Source organism: Amphiura filiformis, chromosome 16 (assembly GCF_039555335.1).
Source record: "Amphiura filiformis chromosome 16, Afil_fr2py, whole genome shotgun sequence".
Lineage (NCBI taxonomy): Eukaryota > Metazoa > Echinodermata > Ophiuroidea > Amphilepidida > Amphiuridae > Amphiura > Amphiura filiformis.
Genome location: NC_092643.1, coordinates 60,071,700 through 60,097,150, shown reverse-complemented (window position 1 = coordinate 60,097,150; position 25,451 = coordinate 60,071,700). Strand labels below are relative to the sequence as shown.

Below are 25,451 nucleotides of genomic sequence, written 5' to 3'. Positions count from 1 at the left end.
GCATGAAGGCTGGCACTATTATAGATGGTCGGTGCCTACTGGTAAAGCCTACGCATCGTCAAACGGGGGAATAAAAAAAGGGAGTAAAAATTTAAGAAGGGAGAAACTATTTTAATGGGGGATATCTGTTTTTAAAATGGTATTATGTAAAAGGTGAAAAGAAAATTCGAAAAGGGGGAAACTATATGAAAAGGGGGAATTCGAAAAGGGGGGATACCGTACTATATGAAAAGGGGGAAATTCGAAAAGGGGTTCTATGAAAAGGGGAAATTCGAAAAGGGGAAACTATATGAAAAGGGGGAAATTCGAAAAGGGGGATACTATATGAAAAGGGGAAATTCGAAAAGGGGTTCTATGAAAAGGGGAAATTCGAAAAGGGGAAACTATATGAAAAGGGGAAATTCGAAAAGGGGAAACTATATGAAAAGGGGGAAATTCGAAAAGGGGAAACTATATGAAAAGGGGAAATTCGAAAAGGGGGAAACATGAAAAGGGGAAATTCGAAAAGGGGAAACTATATGAAAAGGGGAAATTCGAAAAGGGGAAACTATATGAAAAGGGGGAAATTCGAAAAGGGGGAACTATTTGAAAATGGGGAAAGTCGAAAAGGGGGAACTATTTGAAAAGGGGGAAAGACGAAAAGGGGGAACTATTTGAAAAGGGGAAAGTTAAAAGGGGAAAATATTTGAAAAAGGGGAAAGCATTTCGCAAAAGGGGGAAAACTGAAAATTTGGGGAGATGAATTATAAAAGGGGGAGTTTGGCGGAGATCAGACACCGTAGTTAGGACCCCAACTATCAAGTCTTTTAATCAGTGATAAAATATTTCGGATACCAGTTGACCATGAGAAAATATTACTTGATATTGATCTTATATTATCAGTGAGTGCTAAAATAGCAAAGGATTGATCACCTTTCATACATTTAATATTAAGTTTCCACCAATATCTAACAGAAAGACAAAAGCCTGACTATCCCGGTGACTATCCAAGTAATCGTCGATAGAAACTGATTGTACTCAAATCACTGTCAACTCAAACTCGCTCTTAAATCATTAAAGTAACTGTGATAAAAGACGTGATGGCTTTCAGGGATCGGCAGTTTGTGGAACGGGGCTCCACTTATGGACAAATTCGATTGATGCTTACCGGTATCGGAAAGACCACGGCTTGTTCAGGTGCCCGTAACTCAAAAGTTAATCTGAATTTGTTCCAAAAACAAATTTTCAATTAAATTTTAATCTTTATTTAAGACATTGGTGCGACCAAAATATGAAAAATGGTTTTACATGGGGTAGAAAAACGAACTTACTTTCATGTATATTACGTGTATTTCATAGGACTTTATTTAGTGGTGTGCGCCGATAAATAGTGCACTACACTATAAATCCTTCCGCATTTGGCCTTCAAAGTGCTGGTAAAAAATAACACATATGCGATTATATCGGCGTCCTGAGGGACTCTTGGTTGTTTTGATAAAACGATAGAATAGGAGTTTAACATTACAAATCTGTTCAGAAAATGTCGAATGACCATGGGTGATAGGCTCTCGGAACAATATAATGGCCGGAACTGGTAAGGAGTCGCCGCGAGTGTCGGCTGAAATTCGGGATGGCGCTAATCAAATTAATTTAATTAGCGCCATTGATAACATTTGTATTTAAAAATAAAAATGTTATACTTGGTGCGATCTAAATGTTAAAAATATTGTTACATGGCATGGGGTAGAAAAACAAACTTACTTTCTTGTATTTTCACGTGTATTTCAATGGGACGTTTATTTAGTGGTGTGCGCCCCACACGAGTTCAGGTAAACATGGCGTCTTTTACATGTTTTAATCAAAAAACATGCATTATGCACGTAAATAAAGATATTAAGGGCGATATAAAGGAATGTACAGATACAGGATGGCATAAATTCTTAGAATGTGCAAGGGGTTGGGTGAATTTTGACGTGAAACAAGGAGAGATAGCAAAGGAAGTTGCATCACGAGCAGGCTTCGATCTCAAAGAAACAATGAATATGGAAACAGGTATCATCCCGAAACCATCATTCGCTGGATATCACTACAAGTGCTACCAAACTTTCTGCGATGTTAGCAAGATAAGGAGACTTGAAGAACGAGAAGAAAAGAAGAAGAAACGTCTTGCAGGTTTGTTTTACCCCCGGGGTTTTACCATAATAGCCAATATTTAAATTTGATGTCGGCGCTCCCCGCGCACGGTACATGTGTAGGCCCTATCATCAATCATGATACATGTATCATGTATGTAGGTATGCTAGGTGAATTCAAATTTGCCATCAAACTGCATCATTTTATATATCAAATTAAAGCCCTTGAGTAAACAAAGCCAAAAATTTCATTATTTCAACCTTTTTTTCATAGCACTTTCCGTAGCAAACCGGGGTAGCAAAGTTACATCTTGTCAAAGATTGACTTTCATCAAACAATGCCAAAAAGATTCAGCTAGCAAAATTTCCCAAAACGGCATTTCGGGGGTGTTTCTAGATTTTAGGCTCATGATGATAGCAGCTTTTTTTAATGGAACTGCTATCAAAATCCCTCTAAAATTCCATGTGCAGTGACTTATCACCTTAAAAAATCATATATTTGGGTCAAGTGAAGTATAGAAAACATATTTATGTAGGTTTCTTTCTTCGGCCAGTTGTTTTAAATTTCTATGTAAAAATGCATTGACATTGTCAGCGAATTTGGCTGACCAGCAAATGTGTTTGCCTGGCATACCTAATGTATGTAGTAGTTAAGGGCTGTGCAATAATTCTGAGCCCGGGGGGGCAAGACTTTTTGGCGAGCCAAAAGAGGAGGGCAAGCAATTTTTGGCCGGGGGGGGCAAGCGATTTTTGGCACAAATTAAAAAAAACAGTACGGAAATGCTTTAATATGCAAATTTTCCTGCTCGCTGCGCTCGCAATATATATATATATAGGCCTAGATCATATTCACTCGGTCCGACATCCGGGAACATTGTCCCCTGCGTCCCCTTTGCACAAGCGCGCGCATAGCAACCAGCTCGAGAAAGGGGAAACTGCACATACGCACACTGATTTTACAAGGCTATTTCCCCTTTGTGACGTCAGCCTGACCAAGAGAATAAGGTTTGCAAATTGGGATCCCAAAAATTTGGCATGTGCAGGGGGGGGGCAAAGATTTTTTTTCAGGCCGAGAGGAGGGGGGAGCGATTTGTGGCAGGCCGAGAGGGGGGGGCAAGTGATTTTTGGCAGCCGTTCAGAAATTTTATTTTGCACAGCCCCTTAACACATTTGCTTATCAGCCAAATTGGCCTGAACCGGGACCCAAACACAATACATATTTACATAGAAATTCAAAAGAAAAGATTGGACAAGGAAACCTACATAAATATGTTGTCTATACTTCACTTAAGGGATCTAAAATGAGCGTTTATTGCGTTTCGACAGTATTTTTTGTGGGACATGAGAGCACCTCAGACCTATCGAATTGCATTTTGAAAATCACAATATAATACAAATTTTTGACAAATTATAAAAATTTGATATTTTTCAAATTTTGATATATAACAGTCCTCGGTAAATTATATAAATCTAATGACATATTCTTAAAGTGTATGTAGCAGGAGGAAAAGCGACGGTCAATTGAAAATTTTGACCTTTCATATTGAAGATATGGATTTTTTTCCCAAAAGACCTAATTTTTTTTGGTGTTTTTGGAAAAAAAATCCATATATTCAACACGAAAGGTCCAAATTTTCAATTGATCGTCGGCTTTTCATCCCACCTACATACACTTTAAGTATAAATCATCAGATTTATAAAATTTACTTTGAGTACTGTTAAATATCAAAAATATCAATTTTTAATGATTTGCCATAAAATGTGTATTAAATTGCGAATTTCAAAAAATCGAATTCAGAATGCAATTCGATATGTCTGATGTGTTCTAATGTCCCAAAATAAATACTGTTGAAACGTTCATACCCCAGCCCTTAAATGATGCGGTTTGATGGCAAATTTGAATTCACCTTTCATACCTACCCTATGTCTGATGTGTACATTTTCAACATGATGACGCACGTGCATAAAAGTTAATGCCCCGCAACATGCATCCACAACATTGTCTTGAATTGAATGAGCTGGATCGGAGTTATATAGTTGATCTCTTGGAGATCAGAGAGGTGGAGTCGGTGTCTGGGTTCAAGCGCATGCTCAAAACTCATCTTTATCCTAATTAGTATCAAAAAAGCTGCTTGTTTTTGTATTTTTGATTCATGAATTGTTGGAATTGCTTTGTTTATTTGCTTGTTGATATTGTATATAATGTTTTATAATAATAATAATAACTTGATGGGGTCACTAGAAATGTTTGGCCTTCTCCAAAATGTAGCACGACTAGCAAGCCTTTTCCATTTAGTAAAGGCCCGGGGGGGACTCAACTTTGGAAGTGACGGTATGTGCCTGTCTAAGCCCCCTCTTTTGAAGTCAACTATACCCGATAACCCCCCTTTATAAAAGTCATACCCGACGACCTCCCCCTTTATTAGTTGCGGCTACCCCAATGACCCCCTTTTTTGCTTGTGGCTTACCCAATGACCCCATTTTTTCTAGAATAGCATCATCAAAATGGCACAAATATAATGCAGAAACTTTCAAATTCTCTTATGTCAACAAATTTGTATTGGAAACTTTGAAACAAGAAAATAGAATTTTGCTCCATTTTTTCAAATTTGTCTACCCGGTGACCCCTTTTTAAAAATCTTATACCCAATTAAAAGTATTATACATACATACATACATACATACATACATACATATACAAAATGCTTATATAGCGCTGCTACATAAAGAATGCAGCGCTGAAAGAATGAACCATAATTTAAACTACGAAAATGAGAAACAAAAGGCATATAAGATAAACAAAGTCACTTAAGCAGGAAACAAATGTGTTTTCAATGATTTCTTAAAAGCAGGTAATGTGGTAGACTCTCTGATGATGACAGGTAGACTGTTCCAGATGTGAGGAGCTGTGTAAGAGAATGTCCTTTTTTCAAAAGATACTAAAGTTTTTGTTGAGTTATGCTCAGAGAGGCGAGTTGTGTCTGCTGCTGAACGGAGACCTTGACGGGTTGGAATGTGAAGAGAGAGACATTGCGATAAGTAGTCCGGTGCCGTCCCATTGAGGCATTTGAACACTAGCACCAAGATCTTAAAGGTGATTCTATCCTCAACGGGGAGCCAATGTAGTTGGTGTAAATAAGGCGTGGCATGATCTCGTTTCAACGCTTGGCAAATAACTTTCGCGGCCCAGTTCTGGATCCTCTGTAATTTCTGGATGTCTTTTGCGGTTGATCCGAGAAGGAGTCCATTACAATAATCCAGTCTGGAGAGAATAATAGCACGTGTGACGAGATGGCAGGTGTCATAGTCCAGGAATCTACGTATACGCGAAATATTGCGGAGTTGGAAGTTTAAGTTTGTGCAGAGAGATTTTACATGTGAAGACATGGACATTTGTGAGTCAAAGATGACACCAAGATTACGAACACTGTCGCTAGGAGATATTGCAACGTCCTCAACAAGCAAAGAAATAGGAGACATGTGGTGTTTGAGGTGTGGTGATGTTATAACCATAAACTCTGTCTTGTCATCGTTTAGCTTGAGCATGTTGTTATTCATCCAGTTCTTTATGGATTTGATGCATTCAGAGAGCCGATGAAGTGAAGAAGCTGTGGATACATGATCTTTTGGGTTAAAGCCAACATAAAGTTGTATGTCATCGGCATACATATGATACAATACACCAAACTGTCTTACAATACTACCTATAGGGAGAGTATAAATTGTGAACATTGAAGGTCCTACAATGGACCCCTGAGGTAAACCAAACTCAATGTCATGAGGGTCAGATAGCACACCATCTATGCACACCCTAGTTGTTCTACAGGACAAATATGACTGGACCCATCTTAATACTCTACCTCGAACCCCAATTTCGTCAGCCAGTCTCTTAAGTAACACTTTATGGTTAACCGTATCAAAGGCACTGCTGAGATCCAACAGAACCAGAAATACGCCCTGATGTTGACACATACATTTCATGATGTCATCTTTCACTTTGTACAAAGCTGTCTCTGTACTGTGAATTGGTTTATAGGCCGACTGTAAAACCTCACCAAGACCATTATTTTCAATGTGCCTATTGATGTTATTAATGGCACACTTTTCAACAACCTTTGAGATATATGGGATGTTAGAGACGGGTCTATAGTTCTTTAATTCATCAGCTTTGAGAGACTGTTTCTTAATTATCGGTGAAATAATTGCATGTTTCAATGGGTCAGGAAAGGTACCAGTACTTAATGACTTGTTGACAATATCAGTTATTACAGGTATAAACACATGAACATTTTGCTTTATAAACCACGTTGGAACAGGGTCCAGGAGACAAGACTTAGCAGGTGACTTAGTAACGTACTTGAGGATCTCTTCCTCATCACTAACAAGATCAAACTCAGTGAGGATACCCAATGACCCCTTTTTTTATTTTGTTTGTACCCAATGACCCCCCCTTTCGCCAGCCCATCGGGCTGGTACCTGTTTCTGGGTTGGGGTCAGTTTGCTCAAGAGATTAATTTTTATTGGTATTGGAATGACTTTTTGTTAAAACTTTTTGTGGTTGAATTTTTTTAAAAATATTTTAATTCGATGTGTAAGGAAAAGTAGGCCTAAGTATGTTTTGCCGTTTCAACGAATGAAAACGAGTGAGTATTACCAAAGTTATGTTTGAATTAATATGACTTTAAAAGTTTTAGGTATAGGCCTAAAATGTAACAATAATAGTTAATATACAGCATCATATGGTCAGCAGTGTCATTTCAGTGTCTTTGACCCGGGGTCATTGACCACTGAACAGCGTGATATCATGTTGATAACAGATCTAAGAATCAAAATCTTCATCATATGGACCATATTGATGTCAAAGTAATTATCTATCATATCCTGTGTCGTTTTATGGATAAAAATGACTCAAAATGCTATTGATGAAATAGTTGCTATCATGAACATCAGTTTTGCCTTTTCAACGGGAAAAATCCGATGCAAAATAAAGTTTTTAGGGCCTAGCTATAATATGGGCATAATTTATGCATGTAGGCCTAGAGTATTGAACAATGTACCCATTTGACATGCACTTATATATAAATAAATTGTCTTACTTTATTAATTTAACAACTTCTATGTTATAAATAAAATGACACATAACGTAAGTGAAGCTACTTTCTATCTTTTTTATTTGATTCACCCGGTTGATTCATAAACTTACAGTCAAGACACACAAGAGTGAAGATTGCAGTGAGTAATCAGTCCTTTATAAATGTTCTTGCCACCATATCATATAGTAAACTATACATTGCGAATTAATATCAAATTATTTTAAAATAAAAAATGTACATGTAAGGTGAGTTTATATTATGTTATATGGCGAATTTAAGGAGTATTTCGTGATCCTAGCATCCTCTTTTTATGACATTTTTCAGTAGATATCCACAAAAAAGCTTATTCTAAAAATTTCAGTTGATTCCGATTTTGCCTTTACGAGTTATGCATGGTTATGTGTACACAATGTGTTGCAATTTTGTTCTGGTATACCAGAACGAAATTCAAATTTCACGATTACTTTGCTAACGAATTAATCTGCAAGAAATATTTTGTACATAAACATTATGTAGCCAGAGGTTTCCAGTGATATAAAAATCTCAACTTTTTTTGAGAAAAGTTAGGGGATGATGCTGTGGATCACGAAATGCCCTTTTAACTAAAACCTGCAGTCAGTGCAGTGTAGTATTTGTGACGTGGTATATCGAAAGCAGACACTTTTGGGCAGGATCGTAAATGGAGAAATAGCCAAAAATCTACCCGGGGTGATTTTTTCACGATTTGGGTTTATGATGTTATTAATGTTTAAAATATTGTCTGATCGTTTCAGACCGGAATATAACTGGCATGTTGTATTTTTGAGACATTTTTCAAGGTAATTCCTACTCTCAACATTGTCAATAATATTTTTAAAGGCAGCTTATCTATTATTAATATTAAAGGCCCATTCAGTGATTTGCTCATCCGGACGATCGTAAAAATCATCAAAATTTTGGTACCGTACCTTTGTTATTACATAGATGTGCTAAGTCTGCGAATGGTTCAGCCAAAAGCCGTGTAGGCCTATTTAAGACAAAATAAGACATTTTACACGAATCTGTATTTTTAGATACTGACGTATCTAAAATTAGCTACAAGTATTTGAATGGCGGGGCTTGAACTTCGTCAGTACTGCTGTTTTCTTCATTTTTTCCCAAATTTGGCATTTCAAAAATACCAAATGACAATTTGAATGACTTAGGCCTATCCTTCTCTTTTAAGCAATTTATAAACAATTTTAATTTTTTACTCTTGCACTGGGATCACTGAATGGGTCTTTAAGAAATATGGTGTATCATGTCAAAAACAGACATCTTTTGGACAGCTTATAAATTTGGAGGCTTTCACATAAAGAGCTATTTTGCTCCACAACGCCGTTTTCCCCAATAAAATCGGACATTCCTAAGCGAAGAAATTGAGTTCGTAAGTTATGGTATTAAAAAAGTGGAAATTGAAATATCGTGGGTAAAAAGCTGAAAAGACAAATAAAACCAGAACAGAACAATTTAGAGAACAATAATGAATTAATAATAATGAACAATAATGAATTAAAGAGTTGACAGGAGATTAGGAGTTAATGTTTTCTGCAGTTTCAGTGTACATCTTCTCACCGTTGATGGTTTGGTGGACTGTCATGTAACATGGATGTAGTAAGCCGTGATCCTAAAATGCCTTTCACATTGACCAAAACTAATTACAAGACCTCTTCTACATTGAGGCTGGCTTTCCCTTTTAGAGGGAATTTTTATTTAAATAACGTTTTGTACCCGATACTTCGCGACTCTGGTAGGCACATACCCATCACTTCTATAAAGTTGAGTACCCCCCCTCCCACCGGAGTAAAGGGCATAAAGGACGAGTGCCACTGCCTCCTAAATACATGTAACATTTACATGTAGAACTTCACTTTTAAAAATAGTCCTATGGTATTTCTTTGTTTTCCCCATAGAAACACAAGCTCTACCAGACAACTCACCAACCACAGACATCGATAAGATTAAGATAGAACAAGCTCCAATATTCGACTCTCCGCCATCGCACCCGCAGAACCTACACATGTACATACATAGCAGCTAAGAATGGACAAAATATACAGGCTGTATCATGAAAATGATTGTTCTGGTTATTGGTTTTTTTTAAATGTAATCTCTTCCAAGCGCACCATTGGACCACAGACCCTGATTGGATTCACTTCAAATTACCAGACTTATTATGAAGTATAAAGCCTGGTTTTTTTGTTTTTGTTTTATTTTTTTGTTTTGTTTTGTTGTTATTTACATGAACATGATATGATATTTGACCAAAGTCCACGTATAGAAGAGCGCCAAGAGATTATTGAGAAGAGACATTTTTCAAAAACACCAAAAACGAATGAAGAACAATTTTTTTGATACAACCTGTATGGTTGTGTTTACGGGAGGGGTTCATGGGTTGGTAACATGTATAAGGTAGCTAAGGTACGGGGATGCAGTAGATATTGTGTGCATTTTCAGGTTTTTTGCTAGATCACGTTGGGTTGCAAATTTTAGAAAATTAGTTCGGACATAAATTAGAGATGGGATGTACAGTACAGGTCGCAAGAAACTAAACGAAACACACCCGTGGCCACGATAATCACACGAAAATCACACGAAAATCACACGAAAATACAACGCATTATCAACCCGTGTGTTTTACAGAATCAACGCGTGTGACAACGCGCGGACCACGGACGGCAATCAACATGATCAACGAATTTCACACACATCGTACCCACACCTTGGCGTTGACTTTGCGTTGACTTTGCGTGGAATCGTGGGTTCTATATTTTCGAGAAAGCCTAAAATATCCCGACTCTTGATCAATATCGATGTATTGTTATGTCAAGTGCATGTCAACAAGATGACAAAGGATGTTAAATGTAGTCAACTTGAAGCCAAGTGGTTGTAAGTAATTTAATTATTTTCTAGTAGGCCTACACTGCAGTGTGATTCTCTTTCTTCTCTGGTCTAACCCAGATTATTCTGCTACCAGAGTTGAAGAGAGAAACACACTTTACAGCATGAAACCAAACCAAATGACTTCCCGAGCTCCGTCCATCGCCGGTCACGACGATAGCCCGAAACACTCATCAGTCATCAGTCTTCACGGGTACGAACTTCGTGGGATAGGAAAGAGAAGGTCATGAGCTAATATCAATTAGCATAATTATGAAGCTTTTTCTTCACGTTCTACGTTCTTCTCCACAAAACCATAGATTATCAAAAACATGTTTTTTGATAATCTATGACAAAACCCACCACAGAATCATCATCACCGTTGAGGTTTCTCGCCGAGTCGACCACCAAGTAGTATCGTGATGGGCATGTAGTTGGCTTAAAATCTTACCTTTAGGCCTATATTAAATCCTTCATCAAAAAATATAAAGCTGCCATTATATATTCCAGAAAGTAACATCGATAGCTGTTCCATTTATAGAAATGGCCTGATATCGAAGGCCTTGCCGTCTTGTCCTTTTACGATACCGTAGTAATTCAAACACGATTAACGATTTTATATTTTCCTGAATAGCTGTTCATTCCTATTTTGATACTTCCTTATTTAGTCATTCCAGGTACGTGTATCATGCATGCGTGTGTGTGATCAAGAAAGACACAAGGAAAGGTGTTGGTGGAGAAGATCCATGATTCCTATATTCCTAAAAGTTCCTATATTAACAAGATCATTCACATTTTCACCAGTAGTCGTCCTCATTTGAAACGCACGCACTTGAATGTCGCAAAACATTCCCACGGTTATGCAGGGAAACCCAGGTGCAACTCAAGGGATTTGTAGAACATCCAGGGTCACCGCTACTAGTGTATGCTGTACCGCATTCCATTTACAATCATGCAATACATTGTACCAGGGCCATTCATCGTCACCATGGTAACTCAGTCCGGATGGGATGGTATACCACAACACGTACATGATTGCTTGTCATCATACCGGAAGAGATTGCGTGATACAAGATGACTACAGATAGTGTGTTTATTTTCTTCAAAAAAACTGATTTCAATACAATTTAAACCTGTTTAAGGGGTAAGGTGTATTGGGAGGTGGAATCATAAAATTTTTGTTGTCAAAATAGGAGAGGGGCCGCAATTTTATTGACGCCGACTCTTTGGTCACTTTCGCACCCCATTCCGCAGAAAATGCCAATTGATCATATCCACGAATCTTTCAATATTCTTCCCACGAGCGAGTTGACATGAAATCCGAATAAAACAGTAAACAAGCTATTTCATGCCATGCGCCGATGCCAAGATTCCTGATATCATTAGGGACGCACCAATAGATTCTCGGGGGGGGGGGGTTTGGGTTAGGTAGAATTTTTTTTTGCCGCCGAAGGCAGCGGATTTTTTTTTTTCGCCACCGAAGGCAGATTTTTTTTTTTCGGCGGCTAAGTATTTATTTTTCAATTTTAATGTATACCAAATACAAAGTTAGGTGGGGGAATTTTTTTACTCATCAGTGAGACAAAACTTTTTTTCTTCTCACTAGTGGGCGAAGTTTTTTTTCTTCGTCTCACAAGTGGGCGAAGTTTTTTTTTTCAAAAAACTCCCATGCCCCCCTGAAATCTAATGGTGCGCCCCTCACTTCATATTTGAATGGGCGGGTATTTTAACAAACCTAGGAAACAAGTGAAACAATCCCATTGCATGATCTCATTGGATACCCTAGTATTTCTCAGGCCCTGGTAATTTCCCGGGATATTTCTTTGCGGCCCTGTGGGTCGCGAGACTCATAACATAATTCACCACAATCTGTGACTGAGTTTATCCGTCTGTTTGTTTGGATGTCCGCCTCTTTTCTCGGAGACTAGGGGTCGCACGTTCTTCAAACTTGGTGGGTGGGTGCATCTTGACCCCAGACAGAACAAGTTTGTTTTGTTTAGTGGGTCAAGGTCACCCGGGGTCATCTGGACTCTGGAGGTCAAATTAGCAAAAACTATCGTATGGGCAAGAAACTTGGTAGGTACAGTCAACATTTAGGGCTAAATTTTCGGGAAGGTCATTTTCGGGTCATCCGGGGTCACCCAGTGGTCATCTGAGGTCAAATTATTAAAAACTGCCGTGTGGGCATGAAACTTGCTGGGTACAATAAAAATTAAGAGTCACATTTTGGAATGTCATTTCAGGGGTCATCCGAGGTCACCCAGGGGTCATTTGAGGTCAAATTACTAAAACTGTCGTATGGGCATGAAACTTGGTGGGTATAGTCAACATGAAGGGGTAAATTTTTGGATGGTCATTTCGGGGTCATCCGAGGTCACCCAGGGGTCATCTGAGGTCAAATTATTAAACACTGTCGTATGGGCATGAACGTTGGTGGGTACAGACATTTAGAGCCAAATTTTTGGAATGTCATTTCGGGGTCATCCGAGGTCACCCAGGGGTCATTTGAGGTCAAATTACTAAAAACTGTCGTATGGGCATGAAACTTGGTGGGTATAGTCAACATTTAGGGGTAAATTTTTGGATGGTCATTTCAGGGGTCATCCGAGGTCACCCAGGGTCATCTGAGGTCAAATTATTAAAACTGTCGTATGGGCATGAAACTTGGTGGGTATAGTCAACATTTAGGGCTAAATTTTTGGAATGTCATTTCAGGGTCATCCGAGGTCACCCAGGGGTCATTTGAGGTCAAATTACTAAAAACTGTCGTATGGGCATGAAACTTGGTAGGTACAGTCAACATTTAGAGCCAACTATTTGAAAGGTCATTTTGGGGTCACCAGGGGTCATCCGAGGACAAATCTGTTAAAACTGTCGGATGGGCATGAAACTTGCTAGGTACAGTCAACATTTAGAGCCGAATTTTTGGAAGGTCATTTCAGGGTCATCTGAGGTCAAATTAGTAAACCTGTTGTATGGGCATGTAACTTGGTGGTTACAGTCACCATTTAGAACCAGATTTTGGGAAGGTCATTTCGGGGTCACCAGGGATCATCTGATGTCAAATAAGTTAAAAAAACCTGTTGTATGGGTATACATACATGTTCCCAGAGTGATGACATGGACTGAGACTTAAGTACCCATGGAACTCGTACTTCAATGGTACTTTATACCCAAGGGCTGTGCAAAAGTTATCTGTCCCCCCGGGATGGGCAAACTTCAAAAGATAAAAAAATTCCCTCCCCTTGGCCTACTAAAAATTGTCGTCCCGACCCCCTTGCAATGCGAAATGTTTAATATAATTATGTCCTGTGTTGTTTCAAGTTTTTAGAAGGGAATTTTAATTCTATACTTTCATCCTTTTCACGATTTTTCTGTCATTTTTCAGTTCAAGCAAATAGCCCCTGATATTATTTTTCTTTGTAAATTCTGCGTTGAAGTAAATATTGATCAAAGTTGTTCAACCAACCAGAAATACAATAACGTGATAGTAGAGCTGTCATCCCTTACATAAGTACGCAATCACCCAGCATAAAAATTTGGAATTCGCTAGTATACATATCCTAGGAATTTCCGTTCTTTTGAGGAGCACCAGTATGATACATTTTGTATGCGCCCTGCCTGATGTGCAATTGGCTTCACAATACACCAAATGACCCTATGGACACGTACTTGTAGCATAAAATTTCAAAAATGAAAAAATATTGAAATATATGCAGCATTCCCCATCTATTATCATTATTATTGATAATTTACTTGTTATGATTGATCAACTCATTAAAATGTTTTGAGCATTTGTAAAAAAAAATATAATTATGTCCTCTGTGTTGTCTGAGCTCTAGTCAAGTTTTTAGAAGGGAATTTTAATTCTACACTTTCATCCTCTTCACGATTTTTCTATCATTTTCAGTTCAAGCAAATAGCCCCTTAGATTATTTTCCTTTGTAAATTCTTTGAAGTGAATATTGATAAAAGTTGTTCAACCGACCAGAAATATGATAACGTGATAATAGAGCTGTCATTCCTTACATAATTACGCAATCACCCAGCATAAAAAATTGGAATTCGCTAGTATACATATGCTAGGAATTTCCGTTCTTTTGAGGGAGCACCAGTATGATACATTTTGTATGCGCCCTGCCTGATGTGCAAAGTTGGCTTCACAATACACCAAATGACCCTATGGACACGTACTTACATGTACTATAAAATTTCATGAAAAAATATTGAAATATAGGCAGCATTCCCCATCTATTATTATTATTATTGATAATTTACTTGTTAAATGATTGATCAACTCATCATTAAAATGGTTTGAGCATAAGTAAAAAAAAGTATGTCTTCTGTGTTGTCTGAACTTGAGTCAAGTTTTTAGAAGGGAATTTTAATTCTATACTTTCATCCTTTTCACGATTTTTCTCAGTGTCATTTTCAGTTCAAGCAAATAGCCCCTGAGATTATTTTTCTTTGTAAATTCTGCTTTGAAGTAAATATTGATAAAAGTTGTTCAACCAAACAGAAATACAATAACGTGATAGTAGAGCTGTCATTCCTTACATATTGGAATTCGCTAGTATACATATCCTAGGAATTTCCATTCTTTTGAGGGAGCACCAGTATGATACATTTTGTATGCGCCCTGCCTGGTGTGCAATTGGCTTCACAATACACCAAATGACCCTATGGACACGTACTTGTAGCATAAAATTTCAAATATGAAAAATATTGAAATATATGCAGCATTCCACATCTACAATGTATTATTATATTATTGATAATTTACTTGTTAAATGATAGATCAACTCATCATTAAAATGGTTTGAGCATAAGTAAAAAAAAATATAATTATGTCCTCTGTGTTGTCTGAACTTGAGTCAAGTTTTTAGAAGGAATTTTAATTCTACACTTTCATCCTTTTCACGATTTTCTCAGTGTCATTTTCAGTTCAAGCAAATAGCCCTGAGATTATTTTTCTTTGTAAATTCTGCTTTGAAGTAAATATTGATAAAAGTTGTTCAACTAAACAGAAATATAATAACGTGATAAAGTTTTATTCAGATTTCCTTACAAATTGAGCGTACTGCTAGCCGTCCAGCACGTATTATTTGCACTTGCACATGCTTGACGTCGCACACATATAGGTACGCGATGGTTAAGCTGTCAAAGGAAATCTGAATAAAACTTTAGAAGAGCTGTCATCCCTTACATATTGGAATTCGCTAGTATACATATCCTAGGAATTTCCGTTCTTTTGAGGGAGCACCAGTATGATACATTTTGTATGCACCCTACCTGGTGTGCAATTGGCTTCACAATACACCAAATGACCCTATGGACACGCATACAATTTCAGAAATGAAAAAATATTGAAATATATACGGCATTCCCCATCTATATTATTATTATTGATAATTAATTTACTTGTTATATGATTTTGGCTCTAAATGATGTCTGTACCCACCAAGTTTCATGCCCATACGACAGTTTTTACTAATTTGACCTCAGATAACCCCTGGGTGACCTTGGAATGACCTTCCAAAATTTTGGCTCTAAATGTTGTCTGTACCCACCAACTTTCATGCCCATACGACAGTTTTACTAATTTGACCGCAGATAACCCCTGGGTGACCTTGGATGGCCCCAAAATGACCTTCCAAAATTTTGGCTCTAAATGTTGTCTGTACCCACCAACTTTCATGCCCTTACGACAGTTTGTAGTAATTTGACCTCGGATGACCCCAAAATGACCTTCCAAAATGTTGGCTCTAAATGTTGACTGTACATACCAAGTTTCATGCCCATACGACAGTTGTTAGTAATTTGACCTCAATTTGCCCCGGGGTCAGATGACTTAACGAACATAAACATCTTCTTAATTGCCAGGACAGAACTTCACCTACCCACCGAGTTTGGGCCCCGTACAACCTAGAACGGCTTCACACGACAGTTTTTAGTCATTTGACCTTAGATGACCCCTGGGATGGGGCTCCGGGATCAGATGACTTAACGAACATAAACTTCTTCATGCCAGGGCAGAACTTCACCTAACCACCCCTGTACAACCTACGACAGCCTCACATTAGCAGTCACAGACAGACAGAGACAGACAAAACTAGAGAATAGCGTATTACAGGGGTGTGAGAGTTCAGATTTTTTGATCTCAATTTTTATCTCGTTTTCTGCTCTTCCTCTGTACAAAAGTATAGGAGCTTTCCAAATTTCAGACTTTTTTTATCTGTGGTTACTCACACCCTGGTATTATAATCAGTGGCGGCGCTACAGGGGGCAAGGGGGCATTTGCCCCCCCCCCCCAGTTTGCCCCCTCAGTTTTGAGGCAAACCCCCCAAATTACGTAAATTTCCGCTTTTTGCAGCAATTTTGCACAACATTTATCGATTTGCCCCCCCGAAATTCACTTTGCCACTCCCCAAAAAAAAAAAATTCCAATTATTGAAATGTATTTTCCAATATATTATTATTCTTGATTAATATACTGATTGCTCAACTTAAAAATTGTAGCATCCCTTAGGAAAATGAATACATTTGTAGAAAACTTACCTAAAACCTCTTTCCGGGCCGCGGGACCTTTCTGCCCCTCCCTCCCCTCCAGAATGCTCCCAGTCAGGACTCTTGGCCCCTCTCAAGTCTCTAGTAAAAATCCAAATTTACAAAAAAAAATTTTACAATTTTTGCGTCAATTTTTGGCAAAATTGGTTGACTTTGCCTCTCAGTTAACGTTAACCGACCCCTACCCCTCTCTCACTTTACGGTCCCACTACCCCTCGCTCTCCTTAACTCTCCCCTACCCCTCGCTCTCACTTTACTGTCCCCTGGCCCCTAACCCTCTCACATAATTCTGACTGCACCCACACGTTTTTAGGAGCCGTTGTGTACAGCCGGTAAATCCCCAGGGTCAAACGTGTAAACAAGTGGGAATTTCCGATCTTGTCTCGGTCCCAGCCGGTTTGTGTTCCTCAGTAAACAAACCGTCTGGCGACAACCCCGAAATGACGATCCGCTGATTGGTTAATGAATTTCCAAATAAAACTGTTTTCAATTGGCTATAGGACGTAACTTGTGTAAGTGACACTAAACAGCGTAGGCCCCTCACTGTTTGTAGATACCGCAAACGCAAAATATACGCTAGCTCAATGGCCACTGAGGCGCCAATCGTCTGATATCGCCTTTCATGTCAGCGACTCACAGCGAGTACTCCCGCGCGTACTCACGTACGTTGTGTGGATTTATGTAACCCGCATAGCTGTCACTCAACCGTTGCATGCATTGAAGCCCGGCACTGATTGACAGCAATTCGTACATGCAAGCCTATTGCGCATGGGCAGTATTTCAGGGACGCACCATTATTATGGGGAATGGGGGCTAGGGAGTTTTTTGAAAAAAAAATTGCCTCACTGACGAGTAAAAAAAATCACCTTACTGATGAGTAAAAAAATTGCCTCACTGATGCGTAAAAAATGGAATACGTACATTAATAAAATTAAAAATTTCGCCAACAATTTTATTCTGCCTGACCCAACTCCCTAGACTCTCCATAATATCTAATGGTGCGTCCCTTAATAAAAGTTATTTATAAAATCTGTCAGTATGAATGTCGCCAATCCTAAAATTTCAGGCCCGTTTTTTAAACAAACAAAACGCAAATCTTGGTATTTAAAAACAATCACACGTACACACCCAAACAGTAATACTAAGCCACGCCCCTCACCCAGGAACATTAATGAAACCAAGGGTTCACTCAGTGGTCAAATTGTGTTATTTATTTATTCACTTTCCCAGGTCCCTAACTCTATTACGACAGTCATGATCATGCATGTTAGAGCTGGGGATTTCCCTGCGTGTCGCAACAATAATTTTATATATCACGTTGATTTCTAGACGGAACTTTCTGCCACCCTTTCCTTCATTCAAAATAATTCTTATTCTTAGTAAACAAAAATTAAATGACTCCGAGATCGCGGTGTAAAAATAAAAGACTCGGAGATTTGGCAGTACATTAACATTCTTTGTTTTCTTCTTGGCTTCCTGCCGATCTGTTCAAAATAATCGGGTTTCGTTGATTCTTTTAATGGAAAATAGTTATTATTGTTATGAAAACAACAGAATCACCTAGTTTTAAAAAGTTTGTCAAAAAAAAAACTTTTGTAGATTGCAGATGAGACGAAGTTATATTCATCTCGGATTGCAGCATTAATTTGAATACAGTTGAAATTGTCATAAAAGTGAATGCAGAGAATCTTCTCTGGTGAATGACATGACATCAAAATTTGGGGAGTGACTTTCTATTCTTTAATTTATTGTTTACATCATGCGTGATACCACGGGGCCCGGGTGATACCATGTGCATGCGATGTGCATCATCGGTGATGTTCACATTCCAGCGATCGCGGGACTGCAGTTGTACTTACTTGGCCAATTTGAATAATTCAGATATTGGAATTGGTCATTCGGTATAAATCAAATTATGACAATGACATTTAATATTCAGTACAGTCGGAGGCTGAGCAGCAAGAACTGGTGTCTTGTATTGACATTACGAGTTTAAAGTCGTGTCAGGATGATCTTTTCGGGTGCGATCTTGCAAGCCTTCGGAATTAAATAAATCTCATGGCATGATTTATGAGTTGTTTGGTCCGGCTGCCGCATGCAGGGCTGAGATGCAGGGCTGAGATCCCGGGGCTGAGATGGGTCATTGAAGACTGCAGGGTATCGGCTTCTTTCAGTTCTGGGTCTCGGGGCTTTGGTGCACTTGGCAAATAGATGATTGGATATAAATCTACGTGCTCTTTTAGTTCTGCAACGAAAAGGAAATAGAACAATAATACTGATAAATGATATCAGAAGTACTAAGATCATAAATATGTGTAAGGTAAGAACAAACAAGAACAGCATGAAAACCTGGGTATGTCGGCGATTTAATAGGTAGGCCTACACGAAAATGTTGAATGATATAGGCCTACAAAATTGTTAATGGCAAGATATTAATATTAGTATTAATATTATGTTTTGGGTGCAGAATATTTGCGACTCGTCGGACTCGCACATGTAGGCCTATGTGTTGTTTCCCATACAAAATGATACAAGGATGTGTGAGGAAATTTGATGTCACCAGCGCGGGATGAGTTTGCGCTTGCTAAAACACGGCCAAAACGTCGGGTTCTTGCCAATATCGCTGGTGGAGTTCTCTCGAACGTTCCGTGGTGCATGGTGGTCTGAATTTTTCGATTTCTTGTCAGGAACATGATTGCATTGCTCACCTGGAAGAGAAATAACATTAAATGATGAATATCGGGATGCATAACGAACCGGGATAACGAATTATAATTAGTATAATTATAGATCGTAATTCAGAGGTCAGAGAAGATGTTTCTTGTCAAGTTCTCTGGTAGATAAAGCGATTTGCTACGATGAAGAATCTGATTAGATACAAAACCGTATGATTGATACGAGAGACTCCGAAAAAACATTACAAATCGCCGTTTTCACAATATTATTAAGCTTAGGCCTTACTGTCATGCAAAAACCGAAGTGAATGTAAAATATGAATCTAACAAATACTAACCTGATTATCGTCTTAACTTTTGAGGTTATTGATCGACTCAAGAATGTCAATCTTGCTGGCTCATAACCAATCCAGATTGCAAAATGCGTGGTTTTCTCGTTGAGGTGTCATCCGACTTTTGTACTCGAGAATCTGCTACGAATTGTCAACGGGTTTTCCACGCGCGCACAACGCGTTGTGTATGCCATTTGCCACGGGTGGTTTTTGCGTGGTCAACGAAAACCCACGTTTTTGCCACAGGAACCCGTCGCGATATCATCGCGTGTAGGGCGGTTAGTTTCTTGCGACCTGTACTGTAGGCCTACGTGTTTGTCAAAGTTTTCACAAACATTTAAAGAAAATGCAAATTCTTTACCTTTGGACAAGGAGAGATAGCCGAGACCATGGAGTCTCAAAAACTATCCTAAACAAGTACACTTGCCCTACCAAGACTTCCGGCCAGAACTAGAAACCCATGCAGGTCCAGTAAATTTTTACAGAAGGGCTTATTTGTTCTATACCCTTATAGATTATTTTTAAGATACTGCTTTGTCAAGATTTGTTTATATGTGTCCATAATGCATTATGTTTATCAATGTGAAAATGGATTTTTTTCTTCTATTACTTCCAAAATTGCCTTTTTTCCAAAATAAAGGAATTTTGAATTTGATATGACCCCTGCTTTCACAAAAATCTGGTCCCATTTTACTGAAGACTGTGTGTGTGATTCACTGTGTGCAATTCGTAACTGGACGACAATGAATACGGACACAAATTTTTGCTAAAAACCCGAAATACCAATTTCAACTGTGCAGACCCTAAAATTGTATCCGTTTAAATTCATGGAGTGAGAAAAAGATAGGTTGAAGGTTATTTGTGGAATGTCTAGAAGCAGCAACGTCCCTGAATTGTTTTTGGAATGATCTGGGGCCATAGTGGTCAGCGACAACCTGTAAAGTGTGCTGAGGCTTGTGGATCAACGTGTAGGCGTTGTGCCTGTGCGTAGCGCACTATAAATCACTGCGCTTTTTTTAAAATGTCAAAACAGCGACGAATTGTTGTTACAGGAAGGGTCAGGTGGGGTGCCAATGACAATGAGGTCAGACCTACCTGTTCTGGGGCTATACAATTTTTCAAATAAAATGTCAGCAAATGGTTCTGATGGGACAAATACTGACTGGTCATACCGCGTCATCCCTATTTTACCTCATCAAACTGAGATTTTGGTAGTTAAGAAAGCACGCCTGTGCTATGTTTCGTTCAAAGTTTGCAGAAACCTACAATCGTACACTAAAAAGCCATTTTTGATTGGAGAATCTATTATAAAAGGAACGAAATGTATTAAACATTTCCTAAGATAAATTTATTCATTTGGTGTATCATTTTTCTCTTGCAGACATACGACGGAGTCATCTATCAAGAAAATCCAGCTGTTATTCTGCAAAACTTGTGGTTTGCAACGAGTCTGTGATGTGACAGAAGAACTCCAAAAACTCTTCACAGAAAAATACTTGGAGCAAAACACGTGTGGTATTTGCCAAAAACAAGTGGAACATAATAACGACGCTAAAACTGAGAAATCTGAACAAGCTGATACAACAGTAGAGCAAAGTGATGACAGCGATGGTGAGAATGAAGATTATGGTCTAAGTGAAGACAGTCATGAAACCTATGGTCAGAATGAAGATATTAGTCTACTTTCAAAAAGTGTTGTGGAAAAGGAAAAAATAGATACGAAGGTTGTCAGAAAACGTCCTGGCAAAACAACTTCCAGAATGGTTAAAGTCGCCCGGAAGGAACGACATGTAAATGATGTAAACCAAGAACTCACCAGGGTAACAACAAGGTTAAGAACAGGTGCAATAACATCCAGGAAATATACCAATCCTCAGGATGATGAATTCCCGACCGAAGATGAGGAATCTGATTCGGAGTCAAACTCTGAAGATACTGACAATAAGGTACAAGATGAAGAGGACACTGCCATGGAGAATGAGGCAGATGAAGACATTGACGAAGAAGTAAAACAATTGATGCAAATGGAAGAAGATCCTGAATTGGTGACATCATCTACATTACTGGAAGAAACAGGTGAAAACCATGTCAAGTTTCTTGATCCAGAACTTATGGAAGTCACATCGCCTTCAGACGATCCAGAAAAACCCATCAAGTGCAAGATATGCAATGCAACATTCGTTACTATTGGATCATTTGTTAACCACGTATCAGATCACACGGATAAAGGGCCAATGGAGAAGCCCCTAAAATGCTCAGATTGTGGGAAGAATTTCTCTATGAGGGCTTTCACGCAGCATAGAAGGCGCCATCTCAAATTGGAGACTCCTCAGCAGTGTATCTACAAAGGCTGCAAGTTCGTATTCAAGGAGAGGACAGTTTTTCAAAGCCATTTGGATGTGCACAAAGGTTTGAAACGTCATTGTTGCAAGGTATGTGGTGCTGGATATTTGAAAAAAGGAGATCTGTCCGCACATCAAAGTGTCCAAGTTAGAGGACGAAAACAACGTCTTTGCAGGTATTGTAAGAAGTCCTTCACTACCAGAAAGAAAGCGATGAAACATGAGAGAAGAGTTCATGGGCAACGAGATAATCTTGAATGTGATGAGTGTGGCCGATTATGTTTGTCACTCTATATGCTAAAGAGGCACAAAAGATTCCACAAGTCAACTGATTTCCTGTGCGGCAGGTGTAAAAAATGTTTTACAGATCAAGCCACGCTTGATCAACATGTAGAATTAAACACTTGTAAAGCCCCTGGTGACATTGACTGGGAAGAGGCAACAAAATTTGTGGATCCAAGACTCGTGGCGCTCATGGATAAGCCAAGAATACGGGACAAACCATTCAGGTGCAAACATTGTCCAACGGAATTCAACAGTGCATTCATATTTTTGAAACATATGAAATATAAACATCCACAGATCGATTGCCCTGTGACACATGCATACACTTGTGATCAGTGTGATGCGAAATTTAAAAGGCATGACGAAGTGACGCGGCATAATATGACCCACTCGCTTCACAGGCCATATATGTGCGATCATGACGGCTGTAACAAAAGTTTCAAAACTTTATCATATTTGAAAGAGCACAAAGATACTCACAGAGTTGATAGAAGAAAATATATCTGTCATATCTGTGGCGCAGGTTTGTCAACACGTTCACATGTTAAAAACCACGTGGAGACCGTGCATTGGAAAAGTAAACCATACAAATGTACGTACTGCGACAAAGGTTTCCATACACAGGGGTTACAGAGAAAACACGAAAGATTGCGTCATCTCAATGAAAGACCTTTTGTGTGTGAAGTCTGTGGAAAGTCCTTTCAAGACAAATGTGCGCTGGTTACTCATAATTACACTCACACGGGTGAGCGACCATTCGCTTGTCATCTGTGCGAGTATCGATGTGTTCGTCGCGATTATTTGAACAAGCACATCAGGATACACACGGGAGACCGTCCCTACAAATGTGAACTGTGTGAGACAACATTTATGCAAAAAACTACCCTGAATAATCATTTGAAGAAAGATCATTCTTCAGCCTAAAGAAACATTGGTCCGCAAAGCGCAACTTTAAATATTCCTCCTTCCACGTCTGATGGACTAGCAGCCGATGGTCCTTTAGCTTAGAATGAAGTAACATGTAGGCATACGATGAGTAGGTAGTACTTTGAAACTGTTCTGTGTATAAATGAAATATCTGCACTTGAAGATCAGCGTGCAAATAATTTTACAATGATGGTGCAGACACATCATTACAATACAAACATTTCAGGTGTTTGATCAAGGCGGGTCGGCATGACCTAGCGGTGTTGCACTCAAATGTTGATACAAATAAAGCTGACACACAAAATGACTAATATGAGTTCTATATAAAGGAGATCCCAAAAGCTTGATATAAGGGGTGTCAATAGAAGGGGCACTCGCGTATCTTGGTACGCGTCATATGCCCGGGTCATATGCTTGTCAATACACCTCCTTTTTCGCTAAAACTGTCACCTAATGACCTCCGTTTTTCACAAGCTTAAGTATAATACCAATATAATGCATGGGAGCTACACCCAATGACACACGAAAAGTATTATTTCAGCATAGCCCACTCTGCAGGAATCATCTTGTGCTAGTAGTACCCCTTTCCGCTTTTCTTTGGTTTTTTAATATATAACTTCTGCTAGAAATATGACTTGTGAAGCCAGTACGACTAAAAAGTGGTACTTCAGCATACATAATAATTAGTCTTTTTTTCCCACGTCATCTACATGAACATTAGCATTAAGCGTTTCCATACGGCGTTCCTAAGCTTTTTAGAGCGTTTTATTCAAAACGCGTACCACGTGTGCCATAAATCGCTTGCCTCCCCCTCTCGGCTTGCCAAAATTGCTCCCCCACTTTCGGCTCGCTAACAATTTCTTGCCCCCACCCCCCAAGGCTCCCCAGGGCTCATAATTATTGCACAGCCCTTATTAATCATTCCAATATTTCTGGATTAAGTTTTTTGGTCGCATTCAGCGAGAGCTTATTAGCTCGAAACTAATTTGTAACTTCCTTTATTTCGGAATTGATCAGATTTATTTTGGAGTTAATATTTTTATGTGAAAAAAGGATGGTAGTGTCGTCCGCAAAAAGTGCGAGCTCCAAAATTGATGAAGTATAAACAATATCATTGATGTACAAGATAAATAACAACGGCCCCAATATTGACCCTTGAGGAACACCGCACCTTATTTCTTTAAGTTCAGAGCTATGAGCGTTGTAATTAACAAATTGTTTCCTATTTGACAAGTAGCTTCTAAACCAATCAAGTACAATTCCTCTGAAATCATAATGTTCCAGCTTATGAAGTAAATTATGATGATCTATCAGGTCAAACAAATCTAGATAAATCTAGATAAATACCAATTGTAGTTTTTAGAGATTTCAACTGCAATGTTTATTTTGTCAACCAGTTCAGTGATAGCCATACCAGTTGAATGGTTTTTTTCCCTATTTTTCTAAAATCAAAATGTTTGTCATTTAGTGTATTGTTTTTATCCATGACACATGTCGATAATGTGAGTATAATTCTGGGTCTTCTTTTTTATAAATGGGTATTACCTTTGCAATCTTTAGATCAGGGACCATACTAGTGGTTATTGATAAGTTCATAATCAAAGCAAGAGTTGTACTAACTTCCTTTGCAGCCTTCTTTATAATAAAATGTCCAATATCATCATAGCCAGGACTTTTTGTTTGATCAAATTGATTGATGATCATTTCTTCCTTTAGTACAGGAGATAAGTATATGCTGTTTTGTTCTAGATACTGTAGATATTCATAAAATGTTAACCATCATGTTTTATATCAGCGCTCTCACCGCCTCATCCACCGCTGGCCAATGTGAAGGCAAACGGATTTCAAAACCTAAATGTATTGGCTGGAATCCTTGATTCCGACAATACGGCATAATGCATCAGAGACACGCTCCTTAGAACTTCAACGAGTGCGATATAGACAAAATTGATTTAAATGGCAGCCATTTTAAAATTCAGTGGCAGCCATCCTGGAATTTGTGTCCTGGGCTGTTCTTGGTGATTTTATTGGACTCCTTGATCCTGCAAACATGGGTATAGACATCAAAATTATGCTTGCAGGAGCTTCAAGGACTGAGATATAGATAATTTTCATTTTCAATGTCGGCCATTTTGAAATTTTGGCAGCCATCTTGGAAATTTAGGTCCCCTGTTGATGTAAGTGATACTATAGTATTCCTTGATCCTAAAAACATGGCTGT

General features: G+C 38.6%; 1 protein-coding gene across 1 annotated transcript; it reads left to right on the top strand.

The window, feature by feature from the left end:
- Positions 1–1,517: 1,517 nt before the first annotated feature.
- On the top strand, positions 1,518–24,036 carry LOC140136279 (uncharacterized). The gene is made up of 3 exons (XM_072158006.1): positions 1,518–2,151; positions 9,136–9,244; positions 21,058–24,036. Exons 1-3 carry the CDS (start codon positions 1,713–1,715, stop codon positions 23,225–23,227), a joined length of 2,718 nt encoding a protein of 905 aa, XP_072014107.1. The 5' UTR covers positions 1,518–1,712; the 3' UTR covers positions 23,228–24,036.
- Positions 24,037–25,451: the final 1,415 nt, after the last annotated feature.